Source organism: Anolis carolinensis, chromosome 1 (assembly GCF_035594765.1).
Source record: "Anolis carolinensis isolate JA03-04 chromosome 1, rAnoCar3.1.pri, whole genome shotgun sequence".
NCBI classification, from domain to species: Eukaryota; Metazoa; Chordata; class Lepidosauria; order Squamata; family Dactyloidae; genus Anolis; species Anolis carolinensis.
The window spans coordinates 51,484,016-51,503,596 of record NC_085841.1 but is presented as its reverse complement, the minus strand read 5'-3'; the positions used below and the strand labels follow the sequence as shown (position 1 = coordinate 51,503,596).

The 19,581-nt window shown below is 39.3% G+C and overlaps 1 protein-coding gene across 3 annotated transcripts in view; it reads right to left on the bottom strand.

Moving 5' to 3' along the window:
* Nucleotides 1–19,581, bottom strand: part of rmdn2 (regulator of microtubule dynamics 2) — a 101,966-nt gene that overhangs the window by 64,414 nt on the left and 17,971 nt on the right. For 2 of the 3 annotated variants that reach the window (XM_062974330.1, XM_062974331.1), the window contains exons 6-10: nucleotides 15,970–16,045; nucleotides 15,134–15,211; nucleotides 9,693–9,791; nucleotides 7,588–7,641; nucleotides 7,397–7,477 (exon numbers count right to left, since the gene is read on the bottom strand). In XM_062974330.1, the coding sequence (XP_062830400.1) occupies nucleotides 7,397–7,477; nucleotides 7,588–7,641; nucleotides 9,693–9,791; nucleotides 15,134–15,211; nucleotides 15,970–16,045 (388 nt within the window). Of the gene's footprint in view, nucleotides 1–2,478; nucleotides 3,764–7,396; nucleotides 7,478–7,587; nucleotides 7,642–9,692; nucleotides 9,792–15,133; nucleotides 15,212–15,969; nucleotides 16,046–19,581 lie in introns of those variants that run through there. The other variant, XM_062974332.1, reaches the window with a different exon arrangement.

Sequence of the window (19,581 nt, the reverse complement as noted above, 5' to 3'; positions counted from 1 at the left end):
AGCTTGGAGTACTGAAATGCTCAGAAAGTCTTTTGGGGAAGCTGGCATTAACAGATGTAATTACAACAGAAGAACTCCAACATCATAGTTGCACCTAACAATGCAGGATCTTGACCAAAGCCTATAACAGAGGTCCTCAAACTAATGCCTGTGGCCTGCATGCAGCCCTCCAAGACCATTTATCTGGTTTTTAAAACCAATGAAGCAACATAAGACATATATTAATAAGATGAGAAGTCCACCCTGGAACTAATAGGCACTATAGCCTTTCTTCCCCCCGTCTCTCCATCTTCTGTAGCCCCTAGTGCTCTTCAAAAACAAACTCTCAAGAGCTTCTCAGTCTTCCGGACTGGGGCACTCAGGAGGAAAAAAAGGAACAACCCCCTTCTGCTTCCAATTCTGTCGACTGGACCACCCTCCTAGGTAACAGAAGTGAACAGTCAAAGCTACATGGAGGGAACTGACCAAATAAAATTGACCATGGGGAATAGTGCTATGATGGAATGGTTTCCATGAGGTTATTTAAAAGTGTAAGGGAAATAAAACTCACAAAAGATAGACTTGTTTGAGATAAGGAAACCTTGGCCTGAATCCTGCTGACCAACTGAATTGAAGCAGAGACTTAATCAGTGGTTGACCCAACACTTATTGTAAATCCCATTAATTCACTGGGTTTACTGAAGTTGAGACTCTCAGTAGGATTAAAGTCTCCTTTGTGAAAAACAAATAATAGCCTATTCCATAAGACAGAAGGATCATCTTAAGATATTGCATAGATTAAAATACTGCAAAACACTGACTATAAATGGCTCCATGTTTAAAACTCATCAGAAACAAGGGATATAGAATATCACTCTCTAAAGAGACTGAGTTTGTAGCATGAAATATTTTCATTTGGTGATGAAAAGCAGACTAAACTGAAAGACAAAGAAAATCATTTTTTAACTTTTCTAAACACTCCTGACAGAAAAAATTCCAAATGTATAGTATGAAAGTAATCTGTCAGTTACACATGGGCAGGCATTAACTGCTTAAACACAGCAATTAGTGGTTTGGCAAAATCCATTTCTACTCCGCTATAATTTGCTTGTGCTTTATTAATGGAAATGCAACCTGAGCTGTGAGCCATTGTCCACATCTTGGACTCAAACACTCTCAATACCACTAACAGGAAGGTAGGTCCGATGTGAAAAAGAAACTTAAGGAACTTGCATAGTATGGTACTACTTCCAGTGTCTCGATTTCTTATGAAAGCACTACATAGGGAGATGAGAAGGTTCCCATGTGAATGTATGGGCTGGAATTGGCTGTGTTGACATACACAGGTATAAGCTTGTTATGCCTGCATATGAACAGAAGAGACTGGATGTGCTTTAATTGTATAGTCATCCATGGCAGGGGACTAGGTGGCCCTAGAATTACATAATAATTTCATTTTCTGAAATTAAAGTTATTCTATATTCATAGCAACACCTTGGGACAGTGAACTCGATTGTTTATACGATACCAACGTTTTGCACTATCAGGCTGAGAAAAAATAATTTCTATCCATACTCTTCAGAAGTAACACTTCTATGAGAGGAACTTGTAGATCAGTGTGGGCAATGCATAGAAGAAATGTCTGCTACAAGATTCCTGTTTTTATTATGTCTCTTGAAACCCCTCACCAGTCCCCCAAAGCCCCCCACATCTAAATTGCTTTGAGTTTCAGCAGTTTTTCCCTAAAACCAAGCTCTCCAAAATGAATGAAAACATGCAAAACTATCTCCCTTCCTACAAGCATACCAAACCCCATATAACTTCCAAATCCTCTTTTCCCCTGCAGTCCTTCCCAAAATGGCAACAGGAAGAAATGTGATCTCCTTTCTATCACCTTCCTAATCTTGCTGTAGATGTGGGGAGCCAGAGAGTGATCGGTGCCTAAGCAGTTACCCTTACCTGCTATAGGTAAAGATTCTACCATAGCAGGCCATCCTATCTGATCTCAGTTAAGCCTAATTCATATTGGCAGTCGGAATGTGAATAGTAAAAAAGGTAAAGGTTTTCCTCTGACATAAAGTCTAGTCATATCTGACTCTGGGGATTGGTGCTCATCTCCATTTCTAAGCCAAAGAGCCAGTGTTGTCCGTAGATACCTCCAAGGTCATACGGCCAGCATGACTGCATGGACCACTGTTACCGTCCCACTGGAGCGGTACCTATTGATCTACTCACATGTGCAGGTGTTTGAACTGATAGGTTGGCAGAAGCTGGGGCTAACAGCATGAGCTCATCCTGCTCCCTGGGTTCAAACCACTGAACTTTTGGTCAGCAAGTTCAGCAGCTCAGCAGTTTAACCCACTGTGCCACCAGGGCTCTGAATGAGAATAGATACACTAAATTTATTATCAGATGGCAAATCAACATGCATGTTAATTCCATTGCTTAAGTATTCAATTTTACTTGGAAATGTCAACAGATTTCAAGCAGCACAATGTATAAATAACAGATTTATGAAGTCTTTATTGCATTGATATTTATAATCGAGATACTAAAATGGTGTCATGAAGTGCAGTTCTAACACCAAATCTGTACTTTCTGACACAAAATGCAAAGAAACATACACACATAATTCATTTCCTTCCATATCTGTGCATCAGAAAAATATTCATGTACTTGTTGAAAGGCATAAAGTGTTAACTAGTTAATAATTTTCCCACACAATCAACACCTACCACCAAGCAATTACCAAGTCATCCATTTTCAGCAGTGGATTCCATTTTTCAAGAATCTAGCTGAGATTTAAAACTTAAAATTAGAAAAATAGACACTATGAATTTAAAATGGAAATAATGCATTATTCCTTGTCATATGTTCTACAGCACCCATCTTTCAGTGCCAGGATTCACAACCTCTCAGTATTCTAACAGAATGAGTTGCTCACATAGGAGTTCTGATCTGGAGAAGCTACGATGCAGCTACTCTGCGAAGGGAAGAAACAACTTTCGAAGCTCATTCCAGAGCCAGCTGAATTTTCTTCAGGTCAATGTCTTCAGTACATGTCATTTTCTTTTTAAAACGTCTGTCCTTCCTGCTTATCCTTAACTGTTACCATACAGTTAATCTGTGGCTGAAATGTTTTGGGCTGGCACATCATAATGACATGCTCGCATAAGTCTGTAGGGTTGCAAAGAAAACCAAGACATTTCGTTGGCAAGAAGAGGCAGAGCTGGACCTGCCGATCTTTCCAGGAGCACCATAGAGGGTTGCTTATTCCTGGGGGCTATTTGTACAAGGAGGTCTGAGAGACCCACTTATACAAGGCAGCAAAAAGTGCAACAACTTGCACAATTGGACAGTTACATTAAGAGAAAACTCCCAACAGAGTGTTTGACTGTCCTTAAGAAACCCACCTTAAAGTAATTTGTGGTGATGTGGAAGACAGTCCTGTTCAGAATATGGCATTCATAACACAGAAGCACCTGCCATCTTTTCTTTCTGGCCTTGAAGAAACTTGATTTGGGCCAAGACAATTCCATCCCATCATTTTTTTTATTTGCATTTCTAACTTCAGAATTAAACTTCTTCTTCAGGATTATCTTCCCCAATCCTATTAATCAAATAACTGCAAATACCGACTCTTGACACATGTGCTTTTTCAGCCAGGACTGAAGTTCCCAGCATTCTTCCACTAAACCAACACAAACAAGAGTGTTTCTTCTTGTTTTCATTATAGTTTCAGAGATGGAAGCAGCATTTCTAGTTCTTTCTCGGCCTCTTCGTCCTTAAAGCAAAAAAGAAAGAAAAAACTACATGTATGCAATTGCATCTCCAAAACACCCTTCTCCTGCCCAGCTGATGCACCTGATGCCAATTTCTGGATCAATGCAAGAGACTGTTTTCAGTGTCACTAGTTCAGAAAAGAATAACCCATTCAATTCTTCTTTTTAGTCATCACACAACAGCAGGTGAATAAAGCAGGCTGGGGAAGGGCGAGACCCTATCCACATACTGTGCTTGTCCATTCCAACTTCCTCCTAAATTAGTACACTGAAGGATTCATTTCATAGAGTCCTAATGGACTATAATTAGAGGTTTTCATCCTCCCAAGTACCACCTTTGAAGGCGTTTCTGTTAACCCGGCATTCCTGTGGCTTGCTGTTTGTAATTTCTATTGTTTTCTTCACGCTTTCTAGGCCATTAAAACAGCTATTCGTGGATTTTCTACAGCACTTCCCAATAGTTGTGCTGCTTTTGGAGCTGTTTCCATTGTTACATTATTAGGTGTCTTGAAGCAGAGCATTATTCTTGAACTTCATGATCAATTCAAATACAAACATTAGGTGGCCTTTTGTACCGAATCTCTGCCACAGCTTAAATGTCCACTTCTAACTATTCTATGTCAAGCTGGGTAATCTTGTACTTGCGAAACACATGGGCATTATTACAGAATCTAGTCACAACTCTGTGTTAATGGTGAATGCGAGGAACTGCATTTGCTATTGTCAGGATTTGGAAATTACCTGACATTTTCCAAGTGATAGCAGAGTTACGACCGCTGGCCTAATTATCCGTAAAAGTGTTAAGCCACTGTAATTAGGGTGGGGTAGTTAATGCAATGAGGGTAGTATATCAGTTGTGGCTACATAAATAAATAAATAAATAAATAATCGTGTTAACAAACAAAATATGGATTGTCGATGTTGCAATCCCAGATGACAGCAGATCGACGAGAAGCAACTGGAAAAGCTGACACGATACGAGGATTTAAAGATACAAACTGCAAAGACTCTTGCACAAGCCAGTAAAGGTGGTACCAGTGGTGATCGGACCACTGGATGCAGTGCCTAAAGATCTTGGCCTGCACTTGAAAATAATTGGCACTGACAGAATTACCATCTATCAGCTGCAAAAGATCACCCTACTTGGATTTGCAAGCATTATTCACCGATACACCACATAGCCCCGGACACTTGGGAAGTGTCCAACATGTGGTACAATACAACAGCCAGCAGAGTGATCTTGTTTGCTGTGTACTAATCTTGTTGTGTATCAACAACAACAACAACAACAACGTTTGTAATCCACCCTATCTCCCAAGGGGACTCAGGGCAGTCTCCAGAACAAAAGTGAAAAACATTCAATGCCATAATAAACAACAAAACAAATCAAAAGAATAGATAAATAACATCAATATAAATTTAAAGTGTAAATTATACTGAGTAAGTTTGATGAAGGTTAAAGAGAGTTGCTGAGGGATGGGTAGTGGTTTGGAGAGTGTGTTGAAGAATTACTGCTGTGTGTAGTGAGGAAGAAGATGGTATAAAGTTTGTATGTTTTGTATATACAGTACTTATACTGCTTCAACAAAGGAGAAAGAAAAGCCTGCTTATTTGAAAAAAAAGTCTCTTGAGTGTTTTTCTGTTTGAGTAGAAGACCACTACAACTGTATTTTTGGATACCCGATTCCTTAAATGGAACCAACAAAGTCACTTCTGCAAGGACAAGAGTTTTATGACTGCATAGAACCCTTGGCAGCTATTACAGGAAGAGGGGGGGGATTATGAAGGTATACAGGTAAAGCTGGAGCTCAGGACTGGACACCATAACTTATTCATATGACCAAAATAATGCCACCAATAAGGTTGTATCTTAACAGCCTAAACCTTCCTGGCATTTTGAAGCTTGAGGAACTATAGATGCCCATTATCACAAAACAAGATTTTTTTTCTTTTCTGGTGTCAGGAGCGACTTGAGAAATTGAAAGTCGCTTCTGGTGTGAGAAGCGTCTGCAATTGGCCGTCTGCAAGGATGTTGCCCAGGGGGCACCCGGATGTTTTGATGTTTTTACCATCCTTGTGGAAGGCTTCTCTCATGTCCCTGCATGGAGCTGGAGCTGATAGAGGGAGCTCATTCAAGCTCTCCCTGGGTTGGATTCGAACTGGCAACCTTCAGGTAGGCAACCCAACCTTCAAGTCATCAGTCCTGCTGGCACAAGAATTTAATCCATTGCGCCACCGGAGGCTCCTAACGTTAAGCCCAAATGGGGTTTTGTTGCTATTAACTGAATGACATAAAGCAGTGTTGCTGTATTCTGGAGTTGCACTGACATGTTTGTAGTCTAAGCAGTTTCCTTCACAGTCTGAATCAGCTCTCAAATTCACACAAAGTGAGAGCATCAGTCAGAACTGATCACTGGCCAGCTACCTATCACAATCCACAAGTATTAGTCTTAGCTGCCAGACTTCAGAGACACACACACAAACAGAAAATGCTCAGCAGTGCAATTAGATTTTTTGTTACCTAGTAACAAACATTTCTGCTGACAGCAAAATAAATACTTTTAAGCAGTGATAGAAACGTCTTTTATGTGCCTGATGAAATGTTTTCTGTAGCTAGCTCTTTCAAAAACAGTAAGACGTAACTACTTCAGCAATCACATATTCAACACTTTGAAAGGTATTCATTGTAATCACTGTGCATCTTTGCCAAAAGACTGTCAGCAACAGGAAGAAATGTCAGATAAATCTCAATATCTCAGCTTCCTTGCCCAAAGTCTGCAGTCTATAATTGTGTCCTCCCCCCAAATTCCTACAAAAGTAAATCATCATGATTTTGATTCCCCTGAATCAAAACTGCTGCCTCCCACCCAGTGCCTCCCTTTTATTTCCTAGCAGAACTGTAGCATGTTTTACATGGTGGTTCTTTTGGCTGGGAAGCACTGAGCCCTGATAGAGGATAAAGTAACTACTGAACTGCCGGTGGCAATTCTGAAACACCTCAACTTCAAAATTAGACAGCAACAGTGTCTTGGGATCTGTGTGACTAATTACAGTGCAGGCTGCCAAGTTCCCCATTAAAATCAACATCACCGTCGTGAACGTCATCTGCTTAAACATTGTTGCATAATAAAGGTCTTTACCCTCTTTCCACATTTTCCATGTGCTATACCGCAACCAGCCATGATAGTATGTCACAAGTTACTTCCACTTTACATCCAACTGCCATATTTTGCACGATATCTCTATACAAAGTTATTAACTTCATGAAATCAAGGCACCATCCACCAAAAATATTCTCTTCTTCAGGCCCCACTGAAATGAAAGAGGACCTTTGCAACACTTCCCCAGTTGCCTCCGTTGTTGCCATGCCAAAAAATATGTTGAAAATGGCAGAGCTTATTATATTTTTTTCCACTATACCTGCAAGGATTTTCCAGCCATGATAAGTATTAAACACATCGTCTGGGAATTCTGGGAGTTTTCATCCAAAAAAGGAGCTTTTCCAAAAAGGTGCTCCCTCTCACAATCCTAACATTCATAGGTTACTGATAAGGGTTGGAATGAAGCAGAGAAGATAGCCTTTGTTGCATCAAGCATACCAGGAAGGGAACCCAGAAATCTGGCTTCAGACTCACCTCTTTGTTGACAGGCAGAATTGACAGTGCTGTTTCACAGGACTTCAGGGCATTGTTCCTTTGCCCAAGGTCTTTGTAGCACTGGGAGCGGCAAGGACAAAAACACCCAAGGCATTCAGTTGATTTAATATAAGTACTATATGCATCCAGAATTTAAAAAGGGTAAGAAAAAATGGAACAATCCTTGTTACCTTTGCGATGTAGACATAATTATATTTTGAATATCCAGGATGAATTTCTTCAGCCTGAGTGGAAAGAGGAAAGAGAAGATGATGAACACCTCAGCAAAACAATAAAATATTGAGAATGAATCACGTTACCAAAGCCAGTGGCAAATGGGAAACGAAAAGGTCTAAGAGCTAAATACATACTCTTGCATCTTTCTTCATTTTTGTGAAATATGCAAATGAAGGGCTAGAGGCATTTATTACATGTGTGCCCCACTTTTCCTTTGAGGAGCTGAAGATGGCATCCATGGCTATCCTGTTTCTGCTGACGACTGCCCTGTGGGGTTAGTCAGGCTAAGAGAGAGAAAGTAACTGATCCAAGGCCTTCCTATGAGTGATATATGGCCCAGTTGCATCTAGTATCAGGATATCCCAAAGCCTAACACGCTTAACCACTACAACACAAGGGCAGATCCAGAGTAGTACAGAGTTATTTTATACCAATGTCTGGAACAGGAACTTTGGAACATGTTCAGAGCAGGATGGCCAAAATGGGAAAATACAAAAACTAGGTAGTTACATAATCAAAGTTATTGTGTATGCAATAAAACATAAGACTGTTGCATTCACAATACAATGAATTTTCTTGTTTCTCTCTTTAAAGATGAATAGACTCCTTGTCACATAAGGCTGTTATATTCACAAATACAGAATGTTCTTATTTCTTGTTAAAGATGAATGGACTGATAACCTATATGAACATTAGTTTCAGCCATTCAGTTTTATACTCTCAATGGAATAAAACTTTGAGCAGAGTATCACATATGAGAATATAGAACGTTTTGTGAGTATATTTATCATATTAGCTCAGTAATTTATACTGCATGTTCATTATTGATGTTCTATATAATTGTGTTTAGTTTATATCAATGGAACAACTTTTAGCCACTACATGTATTCCCTCTAGGTTCCACACTACTATAGAAAAACAACAAAGATAATTGATTTTGTTCCTCAGTTATTGAACTTAATGTTAAGAACCCAACCACCAGACAAACTAGTTGAGGATTGTGGATTATGAGTTCATTAATCTTTAACAAGAAATAAGAACATTCTGTATTTGTGAATATAATAGCCTTATGTGAGGAGGAGTCTACTCATCTTTAAAGAGAGAAACAAGAAAATTCATTGTATTGTGAATGCAACCGTCTTATGTTTTACTGCATAGACAATAACTTTGATTATGCAACTACCTATTTTTTGTTTTCACCTTTTTCCATTTAAACAATTATATGTTTGTTGTCATTTATACCTTTGTATCATTGTAATAATAGTGGATACTTGTCTTTTTGGTCTTAGGGAATCCATTTTCTTTTATAGCAAAATGGGAAAATGCCTGGAAACCAAGCTCTCTGAGGAAAATAGCCTAAGGAGCTGGTTATGTTAATCTTAGAAAAGAGAGTAAGGGATGATATGAAGGGATGTTACGTAGAAGATGGAGCATGCTTGTTTTTTGTTCGTCCTAGAATTCAAACCAAATTACAAGAAGAGATGTTCTACCTAAACATTAGGAAGAACTTCTTAAGTGTAAGAACTATTTGATGTTGGAATAAACTATCTCAGGAGGTAGTGGACTCTTTCCTATGAAGTCTTTAAAAAGAGAATGGATGGTGATCATTAGGGGCTGGAGTAGATGGCTATTGTGGTTCCTTCCAACTGCTATGCTTCTAGTATTTTCCTGGCACCAATGCCAGGAGAGCAAATGAAGGACTGCGAACTGCACAGGCTGTCACGACCTGTTCCAATCCAGATTCTGCTGATACAGCAAAGGCTGTAACAGATTAAATTTTGCACATGGTGAACATATAAACAACTCTCCATGAGGAATTCAAAGAGCTGTACATCTAAAACAGCCACAGTTGCAAAAGAGATTAATAAAAAAAGTTACTGAAACTTTAGCTGACGTTCAGTATCATTATGGAAATCTTTGGCCTTTAGAAGAGCTTTGAATTTATAGCTGCCGAGAACAACTTGTTGAGCAAATTTCTTGAACACCAGCCACTTGGTAGGTGGGCTTTAAATAGAAATTATTTTAGGGAGGGGATGGGGGGGGGGGAAATAATACCCACCTTGAGAAAATTCTGCAAAGCCTCATGTATTGTTGAAGTTGGCGGAGTCCCAAAAAGAGCAGCAGCTACTTTTTTCTCAAGCCAAGACAACTGAGCCACCTTTGGAAACCCCACAGAAAGAAGGAGAAAATATGCTTGTTTATAGATGGCTTAGAGATAAGAAACACAATGTTTTGCAAGCAAGCTATCATAATTAAGTACCTTCAAACCAAAAATAATGTTTTTTTAAACCACTTCTGGAATGGGTAGAGATGGGGAGAAACAGAAAGAGAAGACATTAAAGGAGAGAGCAGCATTTCCTAAAACTGTGTTCCAGGCTGTTGCATTACAACATACATCAGCTTCAACCAGTCGCCACGTTACCTTAGAATGATGGAGGTTGTAGTCCAACAAACCTGGACCACATTAGGTTGGGAAGGCCTGGGACACACATGCTCAAAGTACTTTTCATAATTAAATGGTAATTTCTAGTATAGAAAGCCAACTGCAAAAACAAAACAGCAAAACAAAAGATGAACTCCACTATTAATTCTATCTACTGTAAATCCAGTGAAAAGAATGAGACTTGAGTTACTCTCCATTTCACTGGGATTACTAAAGGAAAATTAGCACTGGTTTTAGTCCCAAGAAAAATGTTAGATTTCCCACTTAATTCAATGTTCTGTATTCCTGGAGAATTAAGCTATAAAAACTATGATAACATTTGGCCATAGAATACAAGATATATAGGGACCAAAATTATCTGAGTATAGTATTGGGATTCCATTTGCTGCAGCTATGTCAATTATATTCTTTCTTTGATATTTACTATGCCACTGTATATAGTGGTACTTGAGCATCCAAAGGTTTTCTCATCCACAGAATGGTGGCTGTGATCCTGGAACCAAACACCAATGGATACCAGGCGCCCACTGTATACTCCAGGATGAAAGAAACCACCATCCTGGAAGCACTCAGACCCCTCCGAATCATGGCTCCCCCCTTTTAATAAAGATATTCTATTCCCAATTCATAAAACCCTGAAGCTCTTTGTGCAGTATTTGTGGTAACTCTGTTGTCCTAGAATTATAGGAACATTTGAAAGTTAAAAGTATTTAAATTCAATAGATCCAGCTGGCGCATATGTGAATAGATGAAATACTGTGTATATAAAATTTCTGTGTACCAAAAACTGATGGATTTCACACAGTTTTACCCATGATGTCATCCTATAGGGACTTCTAATTGGAATGTACAATTAGTTTCTCAAAGTATGAGGTCTGTCTGGCACTATGTATGTTTTCTTAAAATATTTAATAAAAAGCAATGAAGAGAGTCGGTTTCCGTTTTTGACTTGCTCAGAATTTGATTGGCACTGTTCACGAAGCCATCCTCTTAAAAACAAAACAAAAATCCCCACAAAGAAACTGTTTTATTGGCTGTAGTAACTTCAAAAAGGGTGGAAAGTAGCACTAAAATAACATCATTAGCTGCTTGCACAGCTTTGACTTTACATTCTAGCTGCATTAAAGTAAAATGTGCCATGTACAAGAGTATTTTCATTGCTGAGGTTTGCTACAGAAGAACGTTAAAATTGATATTGCCAATAGTAGCAGTTCTAGGAATAACGTCTAACTCTTAAGAATGAAACCAATTATCCAAAATGAATGAATCCATTGCTACAATAAAGAACTTTATATTATCATCATCGTCATGTGTTTACCGTATTTCTATCCTGTCTCTCTTCCAAGAAGATACATTAATGGAGTTTTTTTTTATTATATCCTAACAACGCTTTTTAAGAACAGCCTTGATTCCAGGAAAAGGGAACTCACTGGTCCAAGATTAAGCTTTGAGGGCCTGGCAATGAAAATGGCAATGGAACCATTGATAAATGATTTCCCTGTTACTAAAAGATGGGTTACTTCAGTGGAACAAGAAAACCAGAAGACAATAAAAATCCCAAAATCCAGTTTTGAGTGTGATTTCAGGATAACTAAGAAAGCTTCTTAACCAGAGTCTTTGCTGAAAAAGCCTTTGTTTTCTTGGGAAGTAGACTGAGCTCAGTGAATTTACATGGCAGGACTCTATGAACTTAAGAACTGAATAGACATTTTCCTACAACCAAATCAAACCAAACACTCCAACCATGATACCACATCAGCTTATAAAAGAGAGGAGAATCCACCTATACAATTGAATATGTATTTTATTTTATTTTACTCAAGGCGAATGCATGCTACACCACACTTAGAGAGCTTTAAAATGAGAGCATAGTCATTGTTCTATCTTAGTGGTTCTCAACCTGTGGGTCCCCAGATGATTTTGGCCTTCAAGTCCCAGAAATCCTAACAGCTGGTAAACTGGCTGGGATTTCTGAGAGTTGTAGGCCAAAACACCTGGGAACCCACAGGTTGAGAACCACTGTTCTATCTGATAATACCCACTCATGCATTCCAGGTTACTGGGTAATTATGTTTGCAATGTTCTCCTGGTCATGGGGTGCATTGAGAGCAGGCTTTTGGAGAGTACCATTTGAGATCCTTCTTTCGGCTGTTTGTCTCAATACATCGCAGTGGTAAGTTTTCAGTGCATTGATCTTCAAGCCTTAATTAACAAACGTGTAAAGGATCTGTGAATCAGAGTTTATTTTGTTTAGACTTTATTAGCAATTCAATATCAGTGAGGGGGAAGGTCAGGAAATGTCATAAATCCAGCCTTCTACAAGGCTGCCCACACTTCTACAAGGCTTCTCAAAGCTGCCCACACTAGAGCATCTAAGTACCAATCAACCCTCTTCAAGCAAAAGTTTGGAAAAGTTGATTTTGACCTATAGTTCCCAGAACCCTGACCCTTTCCCCAGTTAGTATGGCTCCTGTTGGAATTACTGGGGGATTCTGAGAAATGTAGCCACAAACGGGAACTTTCCTAGGCTCTGCCTAAACCTACATCAGTTCCAGAAAATGACAATACAGTTATCATACTAAGAACACCTGCTACCATGAGCTTGGATGCAAGCAACACAGGCACCCAAAGAGCATACCTTGTTGATTAAATTCCTATGATAGTAGATGTGAAGAATGAATGGGGAAAACCCCCAAAGATTAAGCACTGGTATAAAGTGCAAGGCAATATAAATCTTGTCCAATATGAGGTTTACCACTTGCCAATTTGCATCTGGATGACATTTAACCTGGCTTTAAAAAGAAATCTAGTTAAACTGCCCCATCAGATTATTGGAAATAACTGCACCCAGTCTCTGGGCACATATCCCTTTGGAAATAAATGGCAATCAAAACCTTATTGAAAAGGAAAAATGATGTCATATCCGTTTGGCAAATGTGAATCTCCATGAACATGTGGAGACCACCTTTTGAAAACCACTAGTCAAGAAAAGCATGATCTTGTTAGAAGTCAACCATTTGAACAAGTGATATTTATAAGAATTCATATAGTAGCACACAGGTAACTCAGCTGTTAAGCTGAAGAACCATGTTTTTGAACTGCTAAGGACAAACACATGCCACTACAAAAATATATTTGGTTAGCAGAGGATGGTTGTTTCTTTGAAGTTGAAATTGCCGTTGCAGATGCCCAAAAGATATACACACCTTTGAAACCTTAGTTTGAAATATGCACTCAGAGATTTTTTAAAAAACAAATTCTTCTTTGAAAAATAACTTATCTTGTTTATTCACAAACGCCTTGTATTAATTCACCATACAGGCACATTTCTTATTAAAGTTCAGCTATAGATAGGATGTAGTTCTCTGTGTGTTGAGTACACAGGGTATCATTCTTAACAAAAAAAAATCCATAGTCTTTAGGTATAATTGTCCAAAAGCAAACATGCACCCACCTTCACTGAGGTGTAAAGCATACAGACTATAAAATGGAATCCTGAGCCTGAACATGCTCAGTACAATCATAGAATCATAGAATAGTAGAGTTGGAAGAGACCTCATGGGCCATCCAGTCCAACCCCCTGCCAAGAAGCAGGAAATCACATTCAAAGCACCCCCGACAGATGACCATCCAGCCTCTGCTTAAAAGCCTCCAAGGAAGGAGCCTCCACCACAGCCCGGGGGAGAGAGTTCCACTGTCGAACAGCCCTCACTGTGAGGAAGTTCTTCCTGATGTTCAGGTGGAATCTCCTTTCCTGTAGTTTGAAGCCATTGTTCTGTGTCCTAGTCTGCAGGGCAGCAGAAAACAAGCTTGCTCCCTCCTCCCTATGACTTCCCTTCACGTATTTGTACATGGCTATCATGTCTCCTCTCAGCCTTCTCTTCTGCAGGCTAAACATGCCAAGCTCTTTAAGCCGCTCCTCATAGGGCTTGTTCTCCAGACCCTTAATCATTTTAGTCGCCCTCCTCTGGACGCTTTCCAGCTTGTCAACATCTCCCTTCAACTGCGGTGCCCAAAATTGGACACAGTATTCCAGGTGTGGTCTGACCAAGGCAGAATAGAGGGGGAGCATGACTTCCCTGGATCTAGACGCTATTCCCCTATTGATGCAGGCCAGGATCCCGTTGGCTTTTTTAGCTGCTGCATCACATTGTTGGCTCATGTTTAACTTGTTGTCCACGAGGACTCCAAGGTCTTTTTCGCACACACTGCTGTCAAGCCAGGCGTCCCCCATTCTGTATCTTTGATTTCCATTTTTTCTGCTGAAATGAAGTATCTTGCATTTGTCCCTGTTGAACTTCATTTTGTTAGTTTCGGCCCATCTCTCTAGTCTGTCAAGATCGTTTTGAATTCTGCTTCTGTCTTCTGGGGTGTTGGCTATCTCTCCCAGTTTGGTGTCGTCTGCAAACTTGATGATCGTGCCTTCTAACCCTTCGTCTAAGTCGTTAATAAAGATGTTGAACAGAACTGGGCCCAGGACGGAGCTCTGCGGCACTCCACTTGTCACTTCTTTCCATGATGAAGACGACGCATTGGTGAGCACATGTCTATAACCTCTCCCATACCAAAGAGGCACAGTTAAACTGGCAAATCATCATAGAATACAGGTAAGCAAATATATACATTAACAAATAAATAGTGAAAGGCTTGGGTGGTTGCTATTTCCATACAGATTGCCTCCCCATCCCAAGGCCAACAGCACTCTTAGCTATTTGGTTTGCACGCAGGTATGTCTTGCCTCTTTTATGTTTATACATTTGGCTCTGCAGAACTTCAGGTTTATGTAGTGCATCCAAAGAACTCTGTTAGAACACTGCCTCATCGACTGGTGAAAAGCCTGTTTTTGCCCTTGCTTGATTTTTTAATATTTTGCTTATATGACCTATTATGGTGGCTCTTGGAGCCATTGCTACTGGAAAATGCCATCTCTTACACTTTTACCACTAGGACTGCACTGGATACAAACCTATGTTAAGTAAAATTGCTCTATAACCATTTTTAAAGAGTTGAATGTAACTATTGCCAAACATATAACTCGAGGCTTACAGTACACTTACTTCATAGCACCATCTTCCAGTTAGATAATACAAAAAAGGGTCTTGAGGCCTAAGTTCTCTTGCTTTGTCTATATGTTCCTGTTGAAAAAGGAGATGAAATGAAGGGTTGCTATTCTTGTTCTTCATTATCTGACCATTGGCTTATGTCCAAAGACAACATTGTTTGTCCAGAAACTCTGTAAATATTATAATTCACAAAAGCCATATGTACATAAAAAGAAATCGCAAACCAGGTTGAACGAACAAACACAGATTGAGAACAAATTTCCTTTTAAAATAATAACCTGTAAATTATGTCTGAGAACAAAATTATTTTTTTGATAATTAAAGCTTTAATCTTGCTTCAACAGAGACTAGCATCAACAAAATATAAACACACCAGAGCTTGAAAAGGTTACTTTTTGAACTACACTTACAATGGTATTGTAGGAGATATGATCCAGAAAAATAACTCTGAGTCAACTACAGAAAATTTAAAATAGAATGAAGGAAAAATGATGATGGATTACAGAAGAAATGCAAACGTATAATTAAAGAGACATATTCTTCTCTTTCTCATGCTATTCTTTCAGCGTTCAGATTAGGGAAAGTTACAGTCTTGTGGCTAGTTTGACAAAGGCATGCTTAAATGGTTTTAGTTTAAAAGCCAGTTCATGATGGCTGTTAAGAGTATGGGGGGCCTGGGGGGAACTGGGGGGGATCATCTCCTCTTCTCAACTTAATTCTGGCATTGCCCTCCAGGCATATTTCATTTTCCTCTAAATACAAACTTCAAAACTGTCAGGATGAAGTAATTTAATAACAGCAGCTGCTTAAAAGAGCTCCCAAAAATATACCTTAAAAAGATAGCCGTTCTTGATTTTATTCTGTATGGTTTCAAACTGAGACATGTAGCCACACATCATTGCAAACCTAAAAGAGAGGAGAAAGAAAAAAGATTTGCTGTGATGGTCACCATTTTCGATTACAATGAATCCAGCCTCACGTCACTCTTTTGAAAGTTATGTTGGTTGTCTCGGTAAAAACAAAAGAAAAACAAAACAGGAGAAAATACCATCTCAGCGGAAGTGTTCCTCAGTTCTCACTAAGGGCAAAAATACCTCTTATGGCTGCCTCTTACCCAACTTGTTTTAGGTACTCTATGCATAGGTCGCATCAAGCACCATCTTCAAGGGGATGAAATATGTTTTTGTAGCTTTTCAAACCTCGCAAATCTTCAAAATAACCCTTTTCTGGCCAAAAAGAGAGGAGCAACTGCTGCTCCTGGAAGCCTTCAAAGGCAACAACTTAACTTTTAAATAGATTGCAAAACTACCCTGTACTTTACTTTTCAACTAGCTTTGGTACCCAGAATTGCTCGCAATATTTGAAACTGTATAAAATACAACTATGGATTAACTACGATTGACACCATGCCAGGTTAACCCTGAGAAACTCCATTAGTACTTAAAGTTTGTTATGTTGGGCAAACCCCTCCAGTAATCAAATTTCGACATATCAGGTATGCGTGCCAAGTTTGGTCCAGATCCATTGATGTTTGGTTTCACAGTGCTCTCTGGATATAGATGAACTACAACTCCCCCAAATCAAGGTGAATTCTCCCCATCCTCTCTAGATCAGTTGCTGATCAATTCCTCTGTTTGCTGTGTGCCATAGAAAAGAGTAGGCAAGGGTTATGGGAGAAGCAGTGGGTGGGGTCATGCAAATTCCATACCAATGGAAAGAGTAAGGAACACTGGGATGCCTGTGGTAGAAGAAAAACAGAACATCTAGGATGAAATTATCCCTGAATGAAAGCCTTCACTTGTGTGGGGGGCAGTATGGTGTTTGTGAAGGACATTGGCAGGGCTCTTGGACTGTTATTGGAGGGAGGATCATTGGTGTCTCCTGAGCAGTGGTAGCTATAGCTATTTGTGGAAGTGGGAATTTGTGCTTGTAAGTGGACACCCCAGCCACACACATACATACAGATCTTCACTTTTATGTGTATAGATAACATTTTTTGAGAATCAGAAGTTGACTTCCAACCATGGGAATGGTTGGGCAGTTTTATTTTTCAGAAGTTTATGTGGTTCCTAAAGGTTCATGAGGCATAAAGCTGGCACCCAGGCCTCACGCAGCTGCCCAACCTGATCCGAAACAAAGATAACTTTAAGGTTGGTGTTTTTTCCAGAATAATTGCCCTGATCATATTCTATTATATGTAGTGATCCCTATTTAATCAGAAGCTAGCTTCATTGTGTTCAATAGGACTTACACGCTAGGAAGCAGGCTTAGGACTATATCATTGTCTCATTAGACAGACTGGGAGGTTCTTCACACTTGATCTTGCCAAAAGGCCAAAAACGGACTAAGAGGTTCTTGAAAACTAAGAAACCCTTAATCAGGCAACAATCCTACCCAAAGTATCTGTGCACATTAACATTACTTCAACTGTTAAAAACTTTATATTTCTCTTTTTACCCAAATTTGGGACTACTTCAACACACAACTTAATCTTCACATTATATTTTCCCCACCAGTCCAACAAACCTTTTCTTCCAACAGACATACAGAAATGATTTATGGCAATGGGGAGAGAAATATTTTCCAATATTTGTAGGAAGATTTTCATTTCTATAGGGACAGATGAAAGCAAGTTTCTCAAGAAATCTGCCTTTATTTATGGTCCTAATTTATTGTGTTCCTCCTTCCAAAAAGGAGGACAAAATGGAAGATCTTTCGCAACTAGTCAGTTTCCCCGCTAGCCCCTTGCACCACAAAACCTTGCTGACAACTCTAAGCATGAAAGACAAGGAATTTTAAGTATCTGGAAGAGAAAAGAGTACAAAAAACTTAATTTCCTGTAGGTTTCAGACATGCAGGGAACATTTTCCCTCCAACCTCCCTTGGCTCATTAGGTGCTAATCAGATAAACTCAGCATACCATAGCTAAACGGATTGGAGCTAGAAAAGAAAACAATGAAATGCAAACAAGCTAATCCTGGGTTTCGCAGAATCTCCACGTCTGTGCGTGACAAGGGAAGAAAGGTGCTGGGTTAAACCAGTTAAGGGTGATACTTTTACATGTAAAGGCCTTTCCAGACAAATAAAAAGCTGCTTATTTTTCTTAGTGCAAAAGTCACGCTAGCTCCAACCTGGTGTGCACGGCATTCAATCACTACCTTAGTCATAGATGGAGGAGACATAATGAAAGGGATATAGATATACTGTACATTTATCTTTCCCTTTTTAAGTGAAGTTAATTGAAAGAAGGAAGAGAGGGGCTATGGGTTGTATCCAGACATCAGCATGCTTACATCAGAACCCATAAAATCAATGAGACAACAGACTCATGACTAACAATGAGCTAGTAGGAGGAAGTCTGGGCTCATTCTTTAATTTTTTCTACAAAAATGCATTGTGTGTTCAATGCGTTTAAAAACTAAACTTCATTTCAATTTAGGGAAGGAAACAATCTGGTGTGGGAAACTGGTACCCAAGATGAAGATTTCAGTAAATGAAGCAAATCCAAAGAATTTGGTTAATAGAACAAACAGACTTTTGACATTTATAACACTTCTGTAAAATCTTTGTAGTCTCATAGGACTGGAAGAAATTTACTTCTGAGTAAACATGGAGAGACTGTATTGCTTATCTATAGTACTCTTAACAAATGTTACAGGTAAGGTAAAGGTTTCCCCTTGACATTTAAGGCTAGTCGTGCCTGACTCTGAGGATTGGTGCTCATTTCCACTTCTAAACCAAACAGCCAGCATTGTCTGTGGACGCCTCTTAGGTCATGTGGCCGGCAAGACTGCATAGAGCACCGTTACCTTCCTGCCGAAGCAGGACCTACTGATCTGCTCACATTTGCATGTTTTCAAACTGCTAGGTTGGCAGAAGCTGGCGCTAAGACCAGGAGCTCACCCTGTCTGCAGATTTGAACCACCGACCTTCTGATCAGCAAGTTCTGCAGCTTAGCGGTTTAACCTGTTGTGCCACCATGGCCCTAAATGTTACAGTATTCCCTTCTATTAGGTAGTAGGAGGAAACCATGCCAGTTAAGGCCCTTGACTATTCACCTCTCTTGGGAGGTTAGAACTGTGTATCCTTGTGCCCCAGAACTATCTTGATGCCCTTAGATTCAAAAGACACTTTAGCCAGCTTCTGTAATATTATTGTTATTATTAATAATAATATAATACTTTGTTTCCGGCCACCATCTCTTAGACATTCTTAAAATTTTATATAATGTGATTTTATTTTGTAATGGTACTTGTTTTATATGAACTGTTGTTTTGTAGATTGTTTTATATGAATTGTTGTTTTTACATTGTTTTTAGGCATTGAATTTTTGCCTGTTTACTGTAAGCTGCTTTGAGTCTCCTCGGAGAGAAAGGCGGGGTAAAAGTGATGTAAATAAATAAATAAATAAATAAATAAATCTCCCTTAAGGGACTCTGAGC